Source organism: Chiloscyllium plagiosum, unplaced genomic scaffold (genome assembly GCF_037043375.1).
Source record: "Chiloscyllium plagiosum isolate Xiang-an unplaced genomic scaffold, Cpla_swu_hap1 HiC_scaffold_48, whole genome shotgun sequence".
In the NCBI taxonomy this organism is placed as follows: Eukaryota; Metazoa; Chordata; class Chondrichthyes; order Orectolobiformes; family Hemiscylliidae; genus Chiloscyllium; species Chiloscyllium plagiosum.
This window is the reverse complement of record NW_028270186.1, coordinates 3,544,827-3,558,860: the sequence shown is the minus strand read 5'-3', so window position 1 is coordinate 3,558,860 and position 14,034 is coordinate 3,544,827. Positions and strand designations below refer to the sequence as shown.

At 55.0% G+C, this 14,034-nt stretch overlaps 1 protein-coding gene across 1 annotated transcript; it reads left to right on the top strand.

Moving 5' to 3' along the window:
- Positions 1-9,362: 9,362 nt before the first annotated feature.
- On the top strand, positions 9,363-10,466 carry LOC122543022 (beta-4C adrenergic receptor-like). Its single transcript, XM_043681200.2, has one exon. It carries the CDS (start codon positions 9,410-9,412, stop codon positions 10,427-10,429), a length of 1,020 nt encoding a protein of 339 aa, XP_043537135.1. The 5' UTR covers positions 9,363-9,409; the 3' UTR covers positions 10,430-10,466.
- Positions 10,467-14,034: the final 3,568 nt, after the last annotated feature.

The following is a 14,034-nucleotide window of genomic DNA, read 5'->3' as shown; positions in this document are numbered from 1 at the left end:
CCACAGCACATGGACTGCAGCGGTTCAAGAAGGCAGCTCACCCCCGCCTTCTCAAGGGGCAACTAGGGACGGGGTAATAAATGCTGGGCCCAGCCAGTCACACCCATGCCTGTGAATTACTGAACAAACTCAGCAGCCAATGTGCACACAGCAAGATCCCACAAGCAGGATTGTGTTGGCACCTCCTTCACTCACAGCCTGACTAACCGCAGCCCCCCACACAGATTGGGAATGTGGAAGGACACACAGGGGATGAGGAGTGTCCCTACACACATGACGAGAGGGGGCTGCAGATGGGAGTTCTGTCAGCACCCAGCCACAGCAGCTTCCTTCAGAGACACTGTGACACTGGGACATCACTGACATATTCAGTTCAGGGGCTATCCCACCCTGTGAGCTGTGAGACACTGTCTGGGATAGGCTGGGATCTGAGGAGAAAGTGCCCACTCCCCTCTAACTGCAGTCACACTCAGGGAGGGTGAGTGGCCTGGGCATTGCAGACCCCTGTGTACGGCATCAGCCCCAAACGTTCAGTTCAGAGGGCAGTGCCCTGTTCCAGGGTCACACCCACCCAGACCAGCTGAGAACACTGTCGAAACTAGCACAACACTCTGACGGCACTGAAAGAGTTAGCTCCTGGATCCTGGCTGTGTCTGCACAACCAAGAACTGAATTATTCATCATCTACTGCTCCCTAATGATTCAAATTGTACCGTGTGTTTAACCAAGATTCTCCAGGGACTGATCGCTGCCAAACAAGGGCCAAATTCCTACATGTGGTAACACTCCTGCAAATTAGAGGCTAAACTGGAGCACAAAAACAGGCTCAGCAGCAGGAAAACAATGTAGTGACGACGCGTTGGGAAGGTTGCACTGCACTTGGACGGAGGAGCAGGATTCTCGAAGAGTAGCCACTGTGAGGTTCAGTTTGCCATGTGATTCCAACACTAGGAGAAGGCTCTATTGTTTTGTGTGTCAGAGGAGATGCTGAGGATAGATGGTGTGAGAGGAGAGAGGCTGTGAGTTCCCACTCCAGGGAGTGTTGGAAAGCCAGGAGTGAGGGTACAGGCAGGGAGAGGGTCGGAGACAGTGTGAGGGGAGAGAGGGTACAGGCAGGGAGAGGGTCGGAGGTGCTCACTGTTTTGACCCAGTCCCTGAGCCGTGCATGGGAGCTGAACTGTTAAAGGTGACCAGCACATGGCCTTGCAGGCTCCCTGCGGCCATGTTGCAGAACCTTCAGAGTTTCCTGGAGCATGTGGTCATTGCCACTTCTCCCCCCCTCCCTCAAACCATCAACAGGATTTGGCAATCACTGGCCACCTTCTCCAGTGTCACCCACATTGGGTCCCAATCCCACAAATACAATCTCAATCCATGAGAAACCCCACCAACAGCACTGGAACCAATCCCAAGTCCAGTGGAACACCACAGGGACCACTATCCAACGACAGTATCATCCTTAACCATCAGCCTCACCTTCCCATCATTGAGCTCATTTCAGATCCAATTAGCCAAGTTTTCCTGTATCCCATGGTATTTGACTCAGCTGACCATTCCAGCATGTGAGATCCTCTGGAATTCTGTGTTAAAATCCAGATGGATGACATTCCCACCACTGCCCTCATCTATCCTCATGTGACTTTCTTGAAAAATTGATTTAATTAAACACGACCTTCCCTGAACAAAGGTTTGCTGAGTATTCCTGATTCATCCGTGCCCTTCTCAGCAGTTTATCCCTTCTCTCGGAATCGATTCCCATCCACAGGTACATCCACTGGTACCTCGTGAGGATTGGAAAATGCTTACCTGTTCATCCACCGTCTCCAAGCTTCCCGTAACATCCTGTGATATAATCCGTCTGGTCCTGGTGGTTTAGCCACCTTGAAGGAGATCTGTTCTTCGCTGCATTGAAGATTTCCCACTCCCGTTCTTCAATGACATTGTGCCAATCATCCCCACTCCACTGTGAAGACACAACCCCCTCCCACAAAGCTTGCCCAAATTATCAAAAGCATACACATGGGTCACCATATCCGTCTCTGACCACCATGCCAACCCTTTCCCTCACCACCCCCTCAGCCCTTGTGTCCTGAGAAAACCATGTTCCTTCATTTCCCTTGCCTGGTATGTACCTCTCATCCTGTCTACACTTTCTCAATTCCTGTTTCACATTCACTGCTGGGAGTTCTCGTCTTTCTCCAGGGTTACCCTCTCTTTCTTGAACTGGCTGGAGTTTGGTTTCTCTGCTCCAGCTTACTGTGAGAGCTCTGGAGAGCAGGGGTTGGGGCATGGCACAAACATGGAGCGGGTACACCCATCTCAGCACCATGCCTACCTCCCTCTTGCCTACGTCCCTCTGATCTCCCCCCTTCTGGAAGCTGCATCCAGCCCAGGGTCAGCTCTCAGCTCTGCACAATGTACCTTCCCCCCGATTTACAGCTGATCACTGCCTTGTTCCAGCACGATGCTCAACCTAACTATCGTTATGATCACTATCTCCACTTTCCCAACTTCCTTTCGAAGGACTCAATCCAAAACAGCGCCCCCTCTCCTTGGGCGTGTTATGTGCTGGCTGGAAAGATTCTCTTGAACACAGCTGGAGGGTTTGCTCCCCCCTGTGTATTTCGCATTGTATCCCAGTGGGGAGGTGGGTAATTAACGTCCCCCTCTCTTACCACCCTGTGGGCTTTGCATCCAGATCAATGTCTATGTTTCTCCTCAATCTCTCTCTCTTCCCCCCAACTGAGAGCAGTGTAATTGCCCATGTGTTATTTTTCAGCACAATATGACTTCACGGGATGCCTCACATCTGTTCGGAATCCTCCTGAGAAGTGGAGAAGGGTGGCTGGATCTGAAACATTCCCTCTGCTTTCTCCCTGTTGGAGGTGCTGGGTTTCTCCAGCTTTTCCAGTTTTTGCATTTCACAAGTGCCGTGGATTCTTTAACCAATGACGCGTCTCGCTGCCCTGTTGAGCCCATCCCCTCTGCCCCTCTTGCCCCTGTTTAAGCTGAAGTTCCATGAGGACAATCATCTCCTGCTGTCTCGTATCTGACCCTGCTGCCTTTAGTTTGTAGACTCCTTCCCCTGACCAGCACATTGATTGTCACTGACAAACCTCTCGGTTTCCTTTGCCCTACAGAGTCACTTGGTCAAGTCTGACCCTGTGCACCCCACCCTTCAGTTCTCTCCTCAGGTTCCCATCCCCCACCATGGCGATCTGCTTTCACATCTGCCCTGAAGCTCTGTGCAGCCCATCTCGGTGCCATGGTATTGACCTTGCTCTTGTCCAGGTGTTTGTGGTTCTCCCTGCCCTGGGATTAATCCCTGTCCCTCACTCCCTCCCTCCCTCCTGCGGCTTCTCCTGTTGGAGTTCTCCCTGACACGAGGGACTGGCCACCATCCTGGGATTCCTGCTTTCCCCATGCCCTCAAACTGCTTTGAGGACTTGATTGTCCTCCCCCCTCACAGGGACCACAGCCTCTGGCTGTTCAGCCCCCTCCCCCTCCCAGAACGGTCCTTCAGCCTGGCCCCAGGGAGAGAACAGACCCACGCCAGTCTCCTTCCCCATGAACAGACCCACTTGGATGACTGCTCTCACCTCCTCTCGGTCCCCTCCTGTCCAGCCCAAGACCCCTATCCTCCCCTCTGAGACAGTGGTGTCTCCCTGCTCCAGGCTCCGAACCGGAAAATGGATCAGAGAGTGGGATCCCGGGAACACGCGCCTTCCCTTGGGCTGTTTCTCCCACCGTCCTCTGTGTGGTGACCACCTGCCCATCGGAACCAACCTCCACGACCCAGCACCGCGACCCCAGCTCAGGCTGCTCAGACTCCGACAGGCCAGAGCCAACTCCCGGAAGCTGCAGGTGACCAGCAGCCTGCTTCACATCCCACATCCAAACGCGTGGCTATTCCACAGGGCCGAGCTGTGCTGCCATGCCTCAGCTCTCCTCCCCTTGCAGCGAAGGTGGCAGATGCAGTGACATCACACCGTCTGACCTGACCTGACCGGCCTAAAGATTGTGTTTCACACTTGGCTCTCACCCTGGTTATCTGCAGCCTATGATGATGTCGAACCCTGGAGAGCTCACCAGGAGTCCTGCCAGCATAGTGCGATAGAAGCTCGAGTCCAGCACCCGAGACGGTGCAGCACTGCTTTGACAGGGTCAGGCTAGAGTACATCCCAGACTCCACTCCGAGATGGGGGAGCTGACCGTGTTAAAGATGGAGCCTCACCCAACACCCAGCCAGAGGACAACTCTGACATTGCAGGCGAACTCACACAGCCCCTGAAATTAAAAGCAATCTTCTGGTTGTCGATATATCCCGGACATTCCCGTTTCTAGGGCAATGCTCGACTCACGCCTGCTCTCCAGCATCCCAACACAATTCCCATTCGCCAGGCCTGTTCCAACAGATTCCAGAGAAACAAAATCTGTACAGTCTCCTCTTTAAATTCCATAGCTGAAAGGTGCCGAGGGAATTCCTCACCTGGATTTGGGTCGGTTTGATCAGACAGCTGAAAAGCAGGAAGATCTTTCTCAATCTCCCGCAGAGAAGGTGAATAATGTTTGCGTGAAACAGCTCAGCAGCTGAGTTCTTGCTGTTCCCTGTGATTACCTGTGAGACTGAGAGTACCAGCTGGGCTCACACTGGGATACCTGACACAAGGGTCCAGTACATCAAGCGATGGCTCAGGCAGACAATTGGCAGATGATGGTGAATGCCAGCCAATACTGGCTAAGTTCCCTGAGTTGAATGCCTGAATGAGTCACAACCAGAGACAGACAGCTGAGCCTCTGTGCTGCTGATGGGGAACACTCAGCTGATGCTGGGAGTTGGTTCTAACAGTGCCCATCACCGAGAGGTATGTTAAATACTCCAGCCACACCATCATCACCGGAGGGGGCCAGGTCTCTGGGTGAGAATCCATCCTGAAACATCATGGAAAGGGCTCCTGTTAATCTCTGTGTGAACCTGGAGCTGACTGGGGAAGCTGCCCCCAAGTTTTTTTTGAGATTAGATTACATTACAGTGTGGAAACAGGCCGTTCGGCCCAACAAGTTCACACCTACCCGCCGAAGCGCAACCCACCCATGCCCCTACATTTACCCCTTACCTAACACTACCGGAAATTTAGCATAGCCAATTCACCTGACCTGCACATCTCTGGACTGTGGGAGGAAACCGGAGCACGCTGCCTTGACTCCCTTCACACTTAACCTGGTCAGGGAAAATTAATCCACTCAGTGGTTCCCAGTGCATATCATTCCGAGGTCCCCAAACCAGGGGACAGCCGTCTCACTCCTGACCCACTCCATCTTCCCTGCATAAGAACCTAAAGGCTTCCATCAAACCTCCCCCAACCCCTCTTGATCTTGTCAAATCCAGAGAATACTCATTCCAAACAAAGATGTTGACTGGGAGCATTCCAAATATTTGGAACTGTGCTCTTTTCATCTGAGTGTGTGAATGAGTTGTAATGCTGCTTGGCTCAATGGTTTGGTCTCTTTGGAATTAGCAGTAATGTGTCCAACCGTGTAATGTCATAAAATAAATACTCTCAGAAATAAGGCAACTCGCTTTTCCAATTTCACACTGCGTTGGAACAAATAAACTTGGAACAGTGTTTCCAGTGGCCAGCCCGGTTTTAATAAACAAAGTCAAAGGGGATGCACGTGAATGGTGTGTGCTGTGGTTATGTGAGCCACAGACTCACACAGCACACAAACAGACCCTTCAACCCACTAGTCCATGCTGACCATAACCTGGTCCCACCTGCCTGCTCCTGGCCCACATCCCTCCAAACCTTTCCTGTTCGTGGACTTCTCCAAATGTTTTGGAAATGTTTTAACTGTGTGCACATCCACCACTTCCTCTGGAAGTTCATTCCACACACCAACAACACTCGGGGTAAAAATGTTGCCCTTGCTGTCCTTTGTAAATCTCTTTCCTGTTGCCAATACCCCCGAGTTTGGAACTCCCCCGCTCTCAAGAAAATACATCTGCCATGCTCCTTATCTGCCCCCCCCCACGATTTTATAAACACATGAAAGATCATACACCAGCCTCATGTGCTCCAGACTCTAACCCTCCATTCCCAGGAACATCCGGGTAAATCTCTTCCGAAACCTCTGCAGCTTCATAATATCCTTCCAATATGACACCAAAATTGTAGGTGTAGTGGACAGCAAAGAGGGTTACCTCAGATTACAACAGGATCTGGACCAGATGGGCCAATGGGCTGAGAAGTGGCAGATGGAGTTTAATGTACATAAATGTGAGGGCCTGCATTTTGGGAAAGCAAATCAAGGCAGGACTGATCATTGCTAACTCATTAACTTGACTTCTTAACTTGATCGCTCCGACCTTTGAGTCAGAATGTCATGTTGAGGTTGTATATCCTTTGGTAAGGCTTCTTCTGGGGAACGGTGTGCAGTTATGGAGTCATAGAGATGTACAGCATGGAAACAGACCCCTCGGTCCAACCAGTCCATGCCGACCAGATATCCCATACTCTTAAAGGGAATGTCCCTGTTGTTACTCCCGGGGGAGTGTTCCTGTTGTTACTCCTGGGTGAACGTCCCAGTTGTTACTCCCGGGGGAGTGTCCCTGTTGTTACTCCCGGGGAATGTCCCTGTTGTTACTCCCGGGTGAACGTCCCTGTTGTTACTCCTGGGGCAGTGTTCCTGTTGTTACTCCCGGGTGAACGTCCCTGTTGTTACTCCCGGGGGAGTGTTCCTGTTATTACTCCCGGGGGAATGTCCCTGTTGTTACTCCCGGGTGACTGTTCCTATTGTTACTCCCGGGGGAATGTCCCTGTTATTACTCCCGGGGGAATGTCCCTGTTGTTACTCCCGGGGGAGTGTTCCTGTTGTTACTCCCGGGTGAACATCCCTGTTGTTACTCCCGGGGCAGTGTTCCTGTTATTACTCCCGGGTGAACGTCCCTGTTGTTAATCCTGGGGCAGTGTTCCTGCTATTACTCCCGGGGCATTGTTCCTGTTGTTGCTCCAAGGTTACTGGTTTTGTCTCTGCTGTTATTTACAGACACTGACAATCTGGATGGACTGTTGAGTGAGGGCAATGTCCAGAGGAGACCAAATAAAGATAGCAAACTTGCCTGAGGCCAGTATCAAGTGATGAATGAGTTACTGACTGTGTGCTTTGTAAGGCGTGGGTAGTTATTGACCAGACAGTATAACCTCATCCTTGTTAAAGAATAAACATTCCATAGCATTCACTATCTGAACAACTAGCAGGAGGAGGAGGAGGACCAGAACTCAGAAGTTTGTCCAAACTGAAATCCTGTTTCCTCAATCCATTCCAGGTCAAAGTCGATCTAAGTCAGAGGACAGCTCTTTGGCAGACTGACACAGAGAGGGACAGTGTGTACACGTGGATCACACAGACATCTCTCTGACACAGTCTGATCCACCTCTCTCCATCTTTCAGCACTGAACCATACCTCATCAACTTCCAAATCACAAAAGAACATGTTTCACTTTCAACTCATTTCTTAAACAACAGAGGTTCCTTAACTGTGATGTGCAATGTCTGTGTGTGAGAGTGTGTACATGAGAGAGAGAGAGAGAGAGAGAGAGAGAGTGTGTGTGTGTGTGTACACAATAGTGTGCATGTATGTGTGCACAAGTGAGGGTCTCTGTGAGTGAGGGTCTGTGTCAGTAGAATGGTTAGGAAAAAGGGAAGCCTTCAGGTGCTGGAAAAGCACAGCAGGTCAGGCAGCATCTGAGGAGCAGGAGAGTTGACATTTCAGGCGTAACCCCTTCATGAGGAAGGGGTGTTGTGCCTGTGTCGGTGGGGGTGGGAGTAGTGTATTATTGACTGGGGCTCTCCCGTACCGTACTGCAGTGTTGTTCACTGAGACAGAGTACAGAATGAACAAGGTGTGCTCAGTGTTCACGGCCAAGTAATGCAGCAGCAGCCAGCCCGTGCACAGCAAGATCCCACAGGCAGCGCAGCCTTTTGCCTGGTCTGCTAACCTGAGCATTGTATGACAACCGTTGTATGTGCGGGAGATGTGAGCTGCTCACAGTCTTCGAGGGTGGAGGTAGTGGGAAATGTCTCTTTCCCCCGCCACTTCCCCCCCAAGGGATGCCTCTTCAATCCATCCCCTGGGCTGTTCCCCTCTCTCAGATAGAACTGGGAAGGGGCCGGTTTGCAGAGAGAGAGAGAGGGAGAGAGAGAAGCAGCTTCCTCAGTCACTCACTGAAACATCACTTGCTGTCTCGGTCTGTGTGTATATACAAACCTCAGCTCCCTGACTGTGGGCTAAACCCTGACTCAGAGTGAACCAGAGGGAGCAGCCCAACTCCCTCCCGCTTCTGTTAACCCTGGGACCGCACAGCTGTTCGTGGGATCTTGCTATGCTGGAATTCGCTCCGTGCTCTTCCCGATCGGGAGGCGCCTTCAATAAATACTGACTTGTTTCCCCCACCCCCTCCACGCTCTCACTCGGAGGCCGAATCCGTCACTGGGACAACCTAAGGGAAAGACAGGCGCTACATAAACGCAACTCTGCTTCGCCCCTTCCTGCCGCGTTGCTGGCCCTTGTTTTTGACGGGGTTTTTGTTTGTTGTTCCCTGCTCCACGTCCTCCGTGTGTGTGGGTATGTGTTGTGGGGGTGGGGGGGGGGGTGTTTGGGGAGCCTGCTCTCGGTGTTGTTGTTGCAGTATTACCCTTTCACACACACAGTCTCAGCCTTCCCGGGGCATGGAGCTCTGCTAGCCCCTGGCCCTGTGCTGTTTCACACATTCACCCCTCCCCGGGGGGATGGGGGGGGGGGGGGGAGGGGGGGGGGAGAAATGGAGAACCTGTATCCGCCTCACCCCCCACCCCCTCCCTCACTGCGGGTTCCGCTTCTGGACGGGATAGCACAGTTGGAAGGAATGTGGGCGGAATGGCCTGCAGTTGCTGCAAGGCGGTTGTCCAATTGTTCAGGGAAACAGAGGGTGGCAAGACACGACCCCCCCCCCCTCCCCATAGCCCCACACCCCCATCCTCACACTCACTCACAGAAACACTCAACCTCACACAGACACCCAGAAAGAGATGCAGACAGACAGAGGCAGGCAGGAATACAGGCAGCTCTAAAAGCACACAGGGGGAGGGAGGGAGAGAGTGCACACACACACACACACACAGACACACAGACACACACAGACAGGGGCTCCGGGACAGAGGCAGGGTGAGTGTATCCTGGCCAGTGCAGGAACAGCTCTGGGGGAGGGGGAGGGAGCTGTGATTCGGACTGGCTGCACTGACGTGGGGCTATTTAAGGGAGAGCGGGCTCCCAGCTCTCTCTCTCTCTCACACACACACAGACACACACAGACACAGAGAGAGAGAGCTGGGGAATGAGAACGGGCTGGATGTGCTCCTGCAGCCCAGCATGAACAGCTCAGAGAGTGAGCAGGAGCAGGAGCCCCTGGGCTCGGTGCAGTGGTGGCTACTCGCCGTCCTCTTCACTGCCCTGGTCCTGGGCACGGTGCTGGGCAACCTGCTGGTGATTGTGGCGATAGCCCGCAAGCCGCGGCTGCAGACCGTGCCCAATGTGCTGGTGAGCTCGCTGGCGTGTGCCGACCTGGTGATGGGTTTGCTGGTGGTGCCTCTGGGGGCTGTGCTGGTGCTGAGGGGGAGCTGGCCGCTCGGGTCGCCCGCCTGCGAGCTCTGGAGCTCCCTGGACGTACTGAGCGTGACGGCGAGCATCGATACCCTGTGTGTGATCGCCGTGGACCGGTACGTGGCAGTCTGCTGTCCCCTCCGTTACCACCGCTTCCTGAGCAAAGGTCGCTGCCGCCTGATGGTGTGTGCTCTGTGGCTGGTCGCTGCTTTGCTCTCCTTCCCCCCGATCATGAACCGCTGGTGGGAAGCGGACGATCCGGCTGCTCAGCGCTGTTACCGGCGGCCGGACTGCTGTGACTTCCTGACCAACCGGAGCTACGCGGCAGTGTCCTCGGTGGTCTCCTTCTACCTGCCCCTGGGGGTCATGGTGCTGCTGTACTCCAGGGTGTTCCTGGAGGCAAGCAGACAGAGCAGCAAAGCGCGGACCTCCTCACGCCGCGGTCCCAGTCACCTCCTCCCTGTGCGGGAACACCGAGCTCTCAAGACCCTGGGGCTGATCATGGGTGCCTTCACCGGCTGCTGGGCTCCCTTCTTCCTGGTGAACATGGCTCACGCACTGGGCACCCAGCGCCCACCCCGCTGGCTCCTGCTCTGCTCCAACTGGCTGGGCTACATCAACTCGGCACTCAACCCACTTATTTACTGCCGCAGTCCGGACTACAGGCAGGCTTTCCGGGAGCTGCTGCTGCTGCTGCCACCGCCATCCACCTTCTCCCTGTCCTCCAGGGCCCGAGAGGCAGCCACTACCCTGCCGCCAGCACGCACCGCCCAGGGAGCCAGCAGCTGATTGACAGAGCGAGTGGCCTGCAGGGGGCTGGGGGGGGGAGGAGGGATAATGATAGGGGAGTGGGTGGGTGACACTGCCCGGGGGGAGGGGGGGGCACTGTGCCCAGTTCAATGCCACTCCCCATCATACACTTACCCCCCCCCCGACCAAATTGTGGTGGGGAGGGGGTGCAGGAGAGGGTGAGGACCCTCCCAGCCCAGTGGGGTGAGCAGGACAGACTCAGAGAGACCAGAGAGGAGCCCAGGCACAGCAAGCTGCCAGGGTTGGGGTACAGCAATGGGGGGGGGGGAGTGTTGGACAGGGGGGCAAGAGGGGGTATTGAGGAGGAGGTAGGGTTGAGGCAGGGTACGGGCCGGGGTGAGTGGTGAGGGTTGGACAAGACCAAGGCCAGCAGGAGGATGCCCTCCAGCCCCCACAGCGCTCCCCCCCCCCCAAGGCCCGGGGATAAGGGGCTATTGTTTCCTGCATAGTGGGTGGTGGGGGGTGAACACAAGAACATGCCTTCACCACCAGTGCTCCCTGTCTCCCTCCCCCAACCCCAGCCCTATCCACTGAGGGGAGGGGGGGGGGGTGTTTACATTGGGACAAGGGAGAGAGAGAGAGAGAATAGGGATTCTGCATTGGGGACAGGGGTATATTCAGGGTGTGGGGTGGGGGGGGGGGGATGCGTGGGCATTATAATGAGAATTATGAACAGAACACAGCGACGGCTCACATCCTTGGCTCTGACCTCCGTTTAAACCCCAGACTGAGACGGAGAGAGACATGAAATCTCACACCCTTTCCAGATCTCCATGGAGAGAGAGCCCATTGGCACGTCGCTGGTCTGGCTGGGACATTACGCACGTAAATAACTTATTTTTTTAAACAATAATGTCACTCCTGTAAACGTACAACATTAAAGCTATTTTTCCAGTAGTTCTTGGTCAGCTCTGTGTTTCCTCCTGGGGGAGGGGATTGGGGCAAATAGGAACTGGACAGTGTCCTGTAGGGGAGCTGGGGTAACTGGGTGCAGGTGGGGAGTGGTCTCAGCCGCACCTCAGAGGGGCTCAGGGCCACTTGGACACAGTTGGGATGAAAACACTGAAATTATTCCGCTAACCCGACCTTCCCCTATCCCCAACTCTATCATCAGGATTTGTCTGCAGGGGTATGGGGTGTTGCTACACCACAACACTGACTGTCAAGGGAATGAACAATCCCAGCTCTGGGGTTTACTCTCTCTGGGACCCTGTCATTGCTGCGGAGTCCTGTCTCAGGACCAGGACTCGCCCCTGCACTCCCACACTCACCTGCGGCTCCAGTCACGGCCAACCCGATTGAGAGAGCTGCCTCTATGTCCATTCCGAATCGATGCTCCTCTAACATTCAAACCAGATCTACTGACACACATCTCCCTGCTTTCATGGTGATAGGTCCTCAGGCAGGACATACAATATACAGCATCGGCAACAGTGCGGCACTCCCTCAGCACTGCCCCTCCGACAGTGCAGCACCCCCTCAGTACTGACAGTGAGTGAGTGAGGGGGGCAGTGCTGGATATGAGGCAGTCTGAGGGAGCACGCCTGGGCCTCAGGCCGAGTCAGTCACAAACATGGCCTTCTTGCTTTATGCAAGGGATCCATTCCAGGCACGGCATGCACCACGTGCCCACTGTTCCTGCCCTGGCTGGCTCATCATCACCACCACGACCGACCCATCCCCCCCAACTCCGCAACCTCTCCCCCTTTCACTTGCACTTCCCACTGTGTTTAGGAGGGGGCACCCTTACCCCCCATCCCCCTCTCAGTTCCAGGAGGTGGTGAGGGATGGGAACAATTGCCTCAGTGTCCTCTGATTATAGGGACGGTGGTTCACACCTTGGGAGGCAAAGGGAACAGCTTCCCAACCCCCAGCCTGAGGACTCTCTCACAGACACACACACACAAACCCCTCCCCCAGCCCAAGCACCCTCGGTCAATCTCCCTGCACACCCTCCGATGGTCTGAGTCCGTGGGGCATCCCTCACTGTAACTGTCCCAGGAACCCGACTACGATGACCAGTAACACATTCCATCCCAGGACACCACCTCTCTACCCCTGGGAAGCACCCCATTTCACTCCCCCCTCCCCCAGCACATTCCCAATGGGACAATTTGCCTGAATCCCTCTCTTCATGGGGAAGTCTTTCTGCCCCACTAACACCTTGAAGGGGGATCCCAAACCCGAGCCAACATGCACAGACCAATCCCAGGCAGCCTGGAGGATGGAGCAGGGAAGCTGCTGGTGGGAGGGGGGCTGTGGTGGGGTTGTATGAACCATCTGTCCTTCTGTGTCCTTGCAGCCACACTGGCTCAGCTCCTGCACTGCCCCTCTCTGCCTGCACAGCGACAAGCCAAACACACATGTACCCAGAGCCCTGCTAAACACCACGACTGAACAGTGCTTCCAAAAGAGCTCAAACAATGTCCAGGCTGGTTTCCGAGACCTGTCCGATCCCTGTCCTCAGGGATGGGGAACACAATCAGTGATCTCACACTGGGAGATCCATACTCACATAGTGTTATTGTCAAAACAATCCAACTGGGCAGCCACTGCCTGCTGGGTTTGTCAGTGTGCCTGAGCTCATCTGTGTGTCTGCGTGTGTGAGTGAGTGAGTGAGAGAGAGAGTGTGTGTGTGTTATTGTGTGGCTATGGCTACGTCTGTGTGCACACACACCTATGTGTACATGCATGCCCACCCGTGCAAGAGAGAGTGTGCGAGAGAGAGAGAATGTGCGAGAGAGAGAGAGTGTGCGAGAGAGAGAGAGTGTGCGAGAGAGAGAGTGTGCGAGAGAGAGAGAGTGTGCGAGAGAGAGAGTGTGCGAGAGAGAGAGTGTGCGAGAGAGAGAGTGTGCAAGAGAGAGTGTGCGTGTTATTGTGTGGCTATGGCTACATCTGTGTCACACACACCTATGTGAACATACGTACCCACCCGTGTGTGTGTGAGAGAGTGAGGGGGTGCAAGAGGGGGCGAGAGAGTGAGGGGGTGAGAGAGTGAGGGGGTGAGAGAGTGAGGGGGTGAGAGGGTGAGGGGGTGAGAGGGTGAGGGGGTGAGAGGGGTGAGGGGGTGAGGGGGGTGAGAGGGTGAGGGGTGAGAGAGAGGGGGGGGGAGAGGAGGGGGGGTGAGAGAGAGAGGGGGGGTGAGAGAGAGGGGGGGTGAGAGAGAGGGGGGGTGAGAGAGAGGGGGGGTGAGAGAGAGGGGGGGTGAGAGAGAAGGGGGGGTGGAGAGAGAGGGGGGTGAGAGAGGGGGGGGTGAGAGAGAGGGGGGTGAGAGAGAGGGGGGTGAGAGAGAGGGGGGGTGAGAGAGAGGGGGTGAGAGAGAGGGGGGGTGAGAGAGAGGGGGGTGAGAGAGAGGGGGGGTGAGAGAGAGGGGGGGTGAGAGAGAGGGGGGGTGAGAGAGAGGGGGGTGAGAGAGAGGGGGGGTGAGAGAGAGGGGGGGTGAGAGAGAGGGGGGGTGAGGAGAGAGGGGGGGTGAGAGAGAGGGGGGGTGAGAGAGAGGGGGGGGTGAGAGAGAGGGGGGGTGAGAGAGAGGGGGGGGGGGGTGAGAGAGAGGGGGGGTGAGAGAGGGGGGGGTGAGAGAGAGG

Coding starts and splice junctions, on each gene's coding strand:
- LOC122543022 (XM_043681200.2), top strand. CDS start 9,410: ATGAACAGCTCAGAGAGTGAGCAGGAGCAGGAGCCCCTGGGCTCGGTG.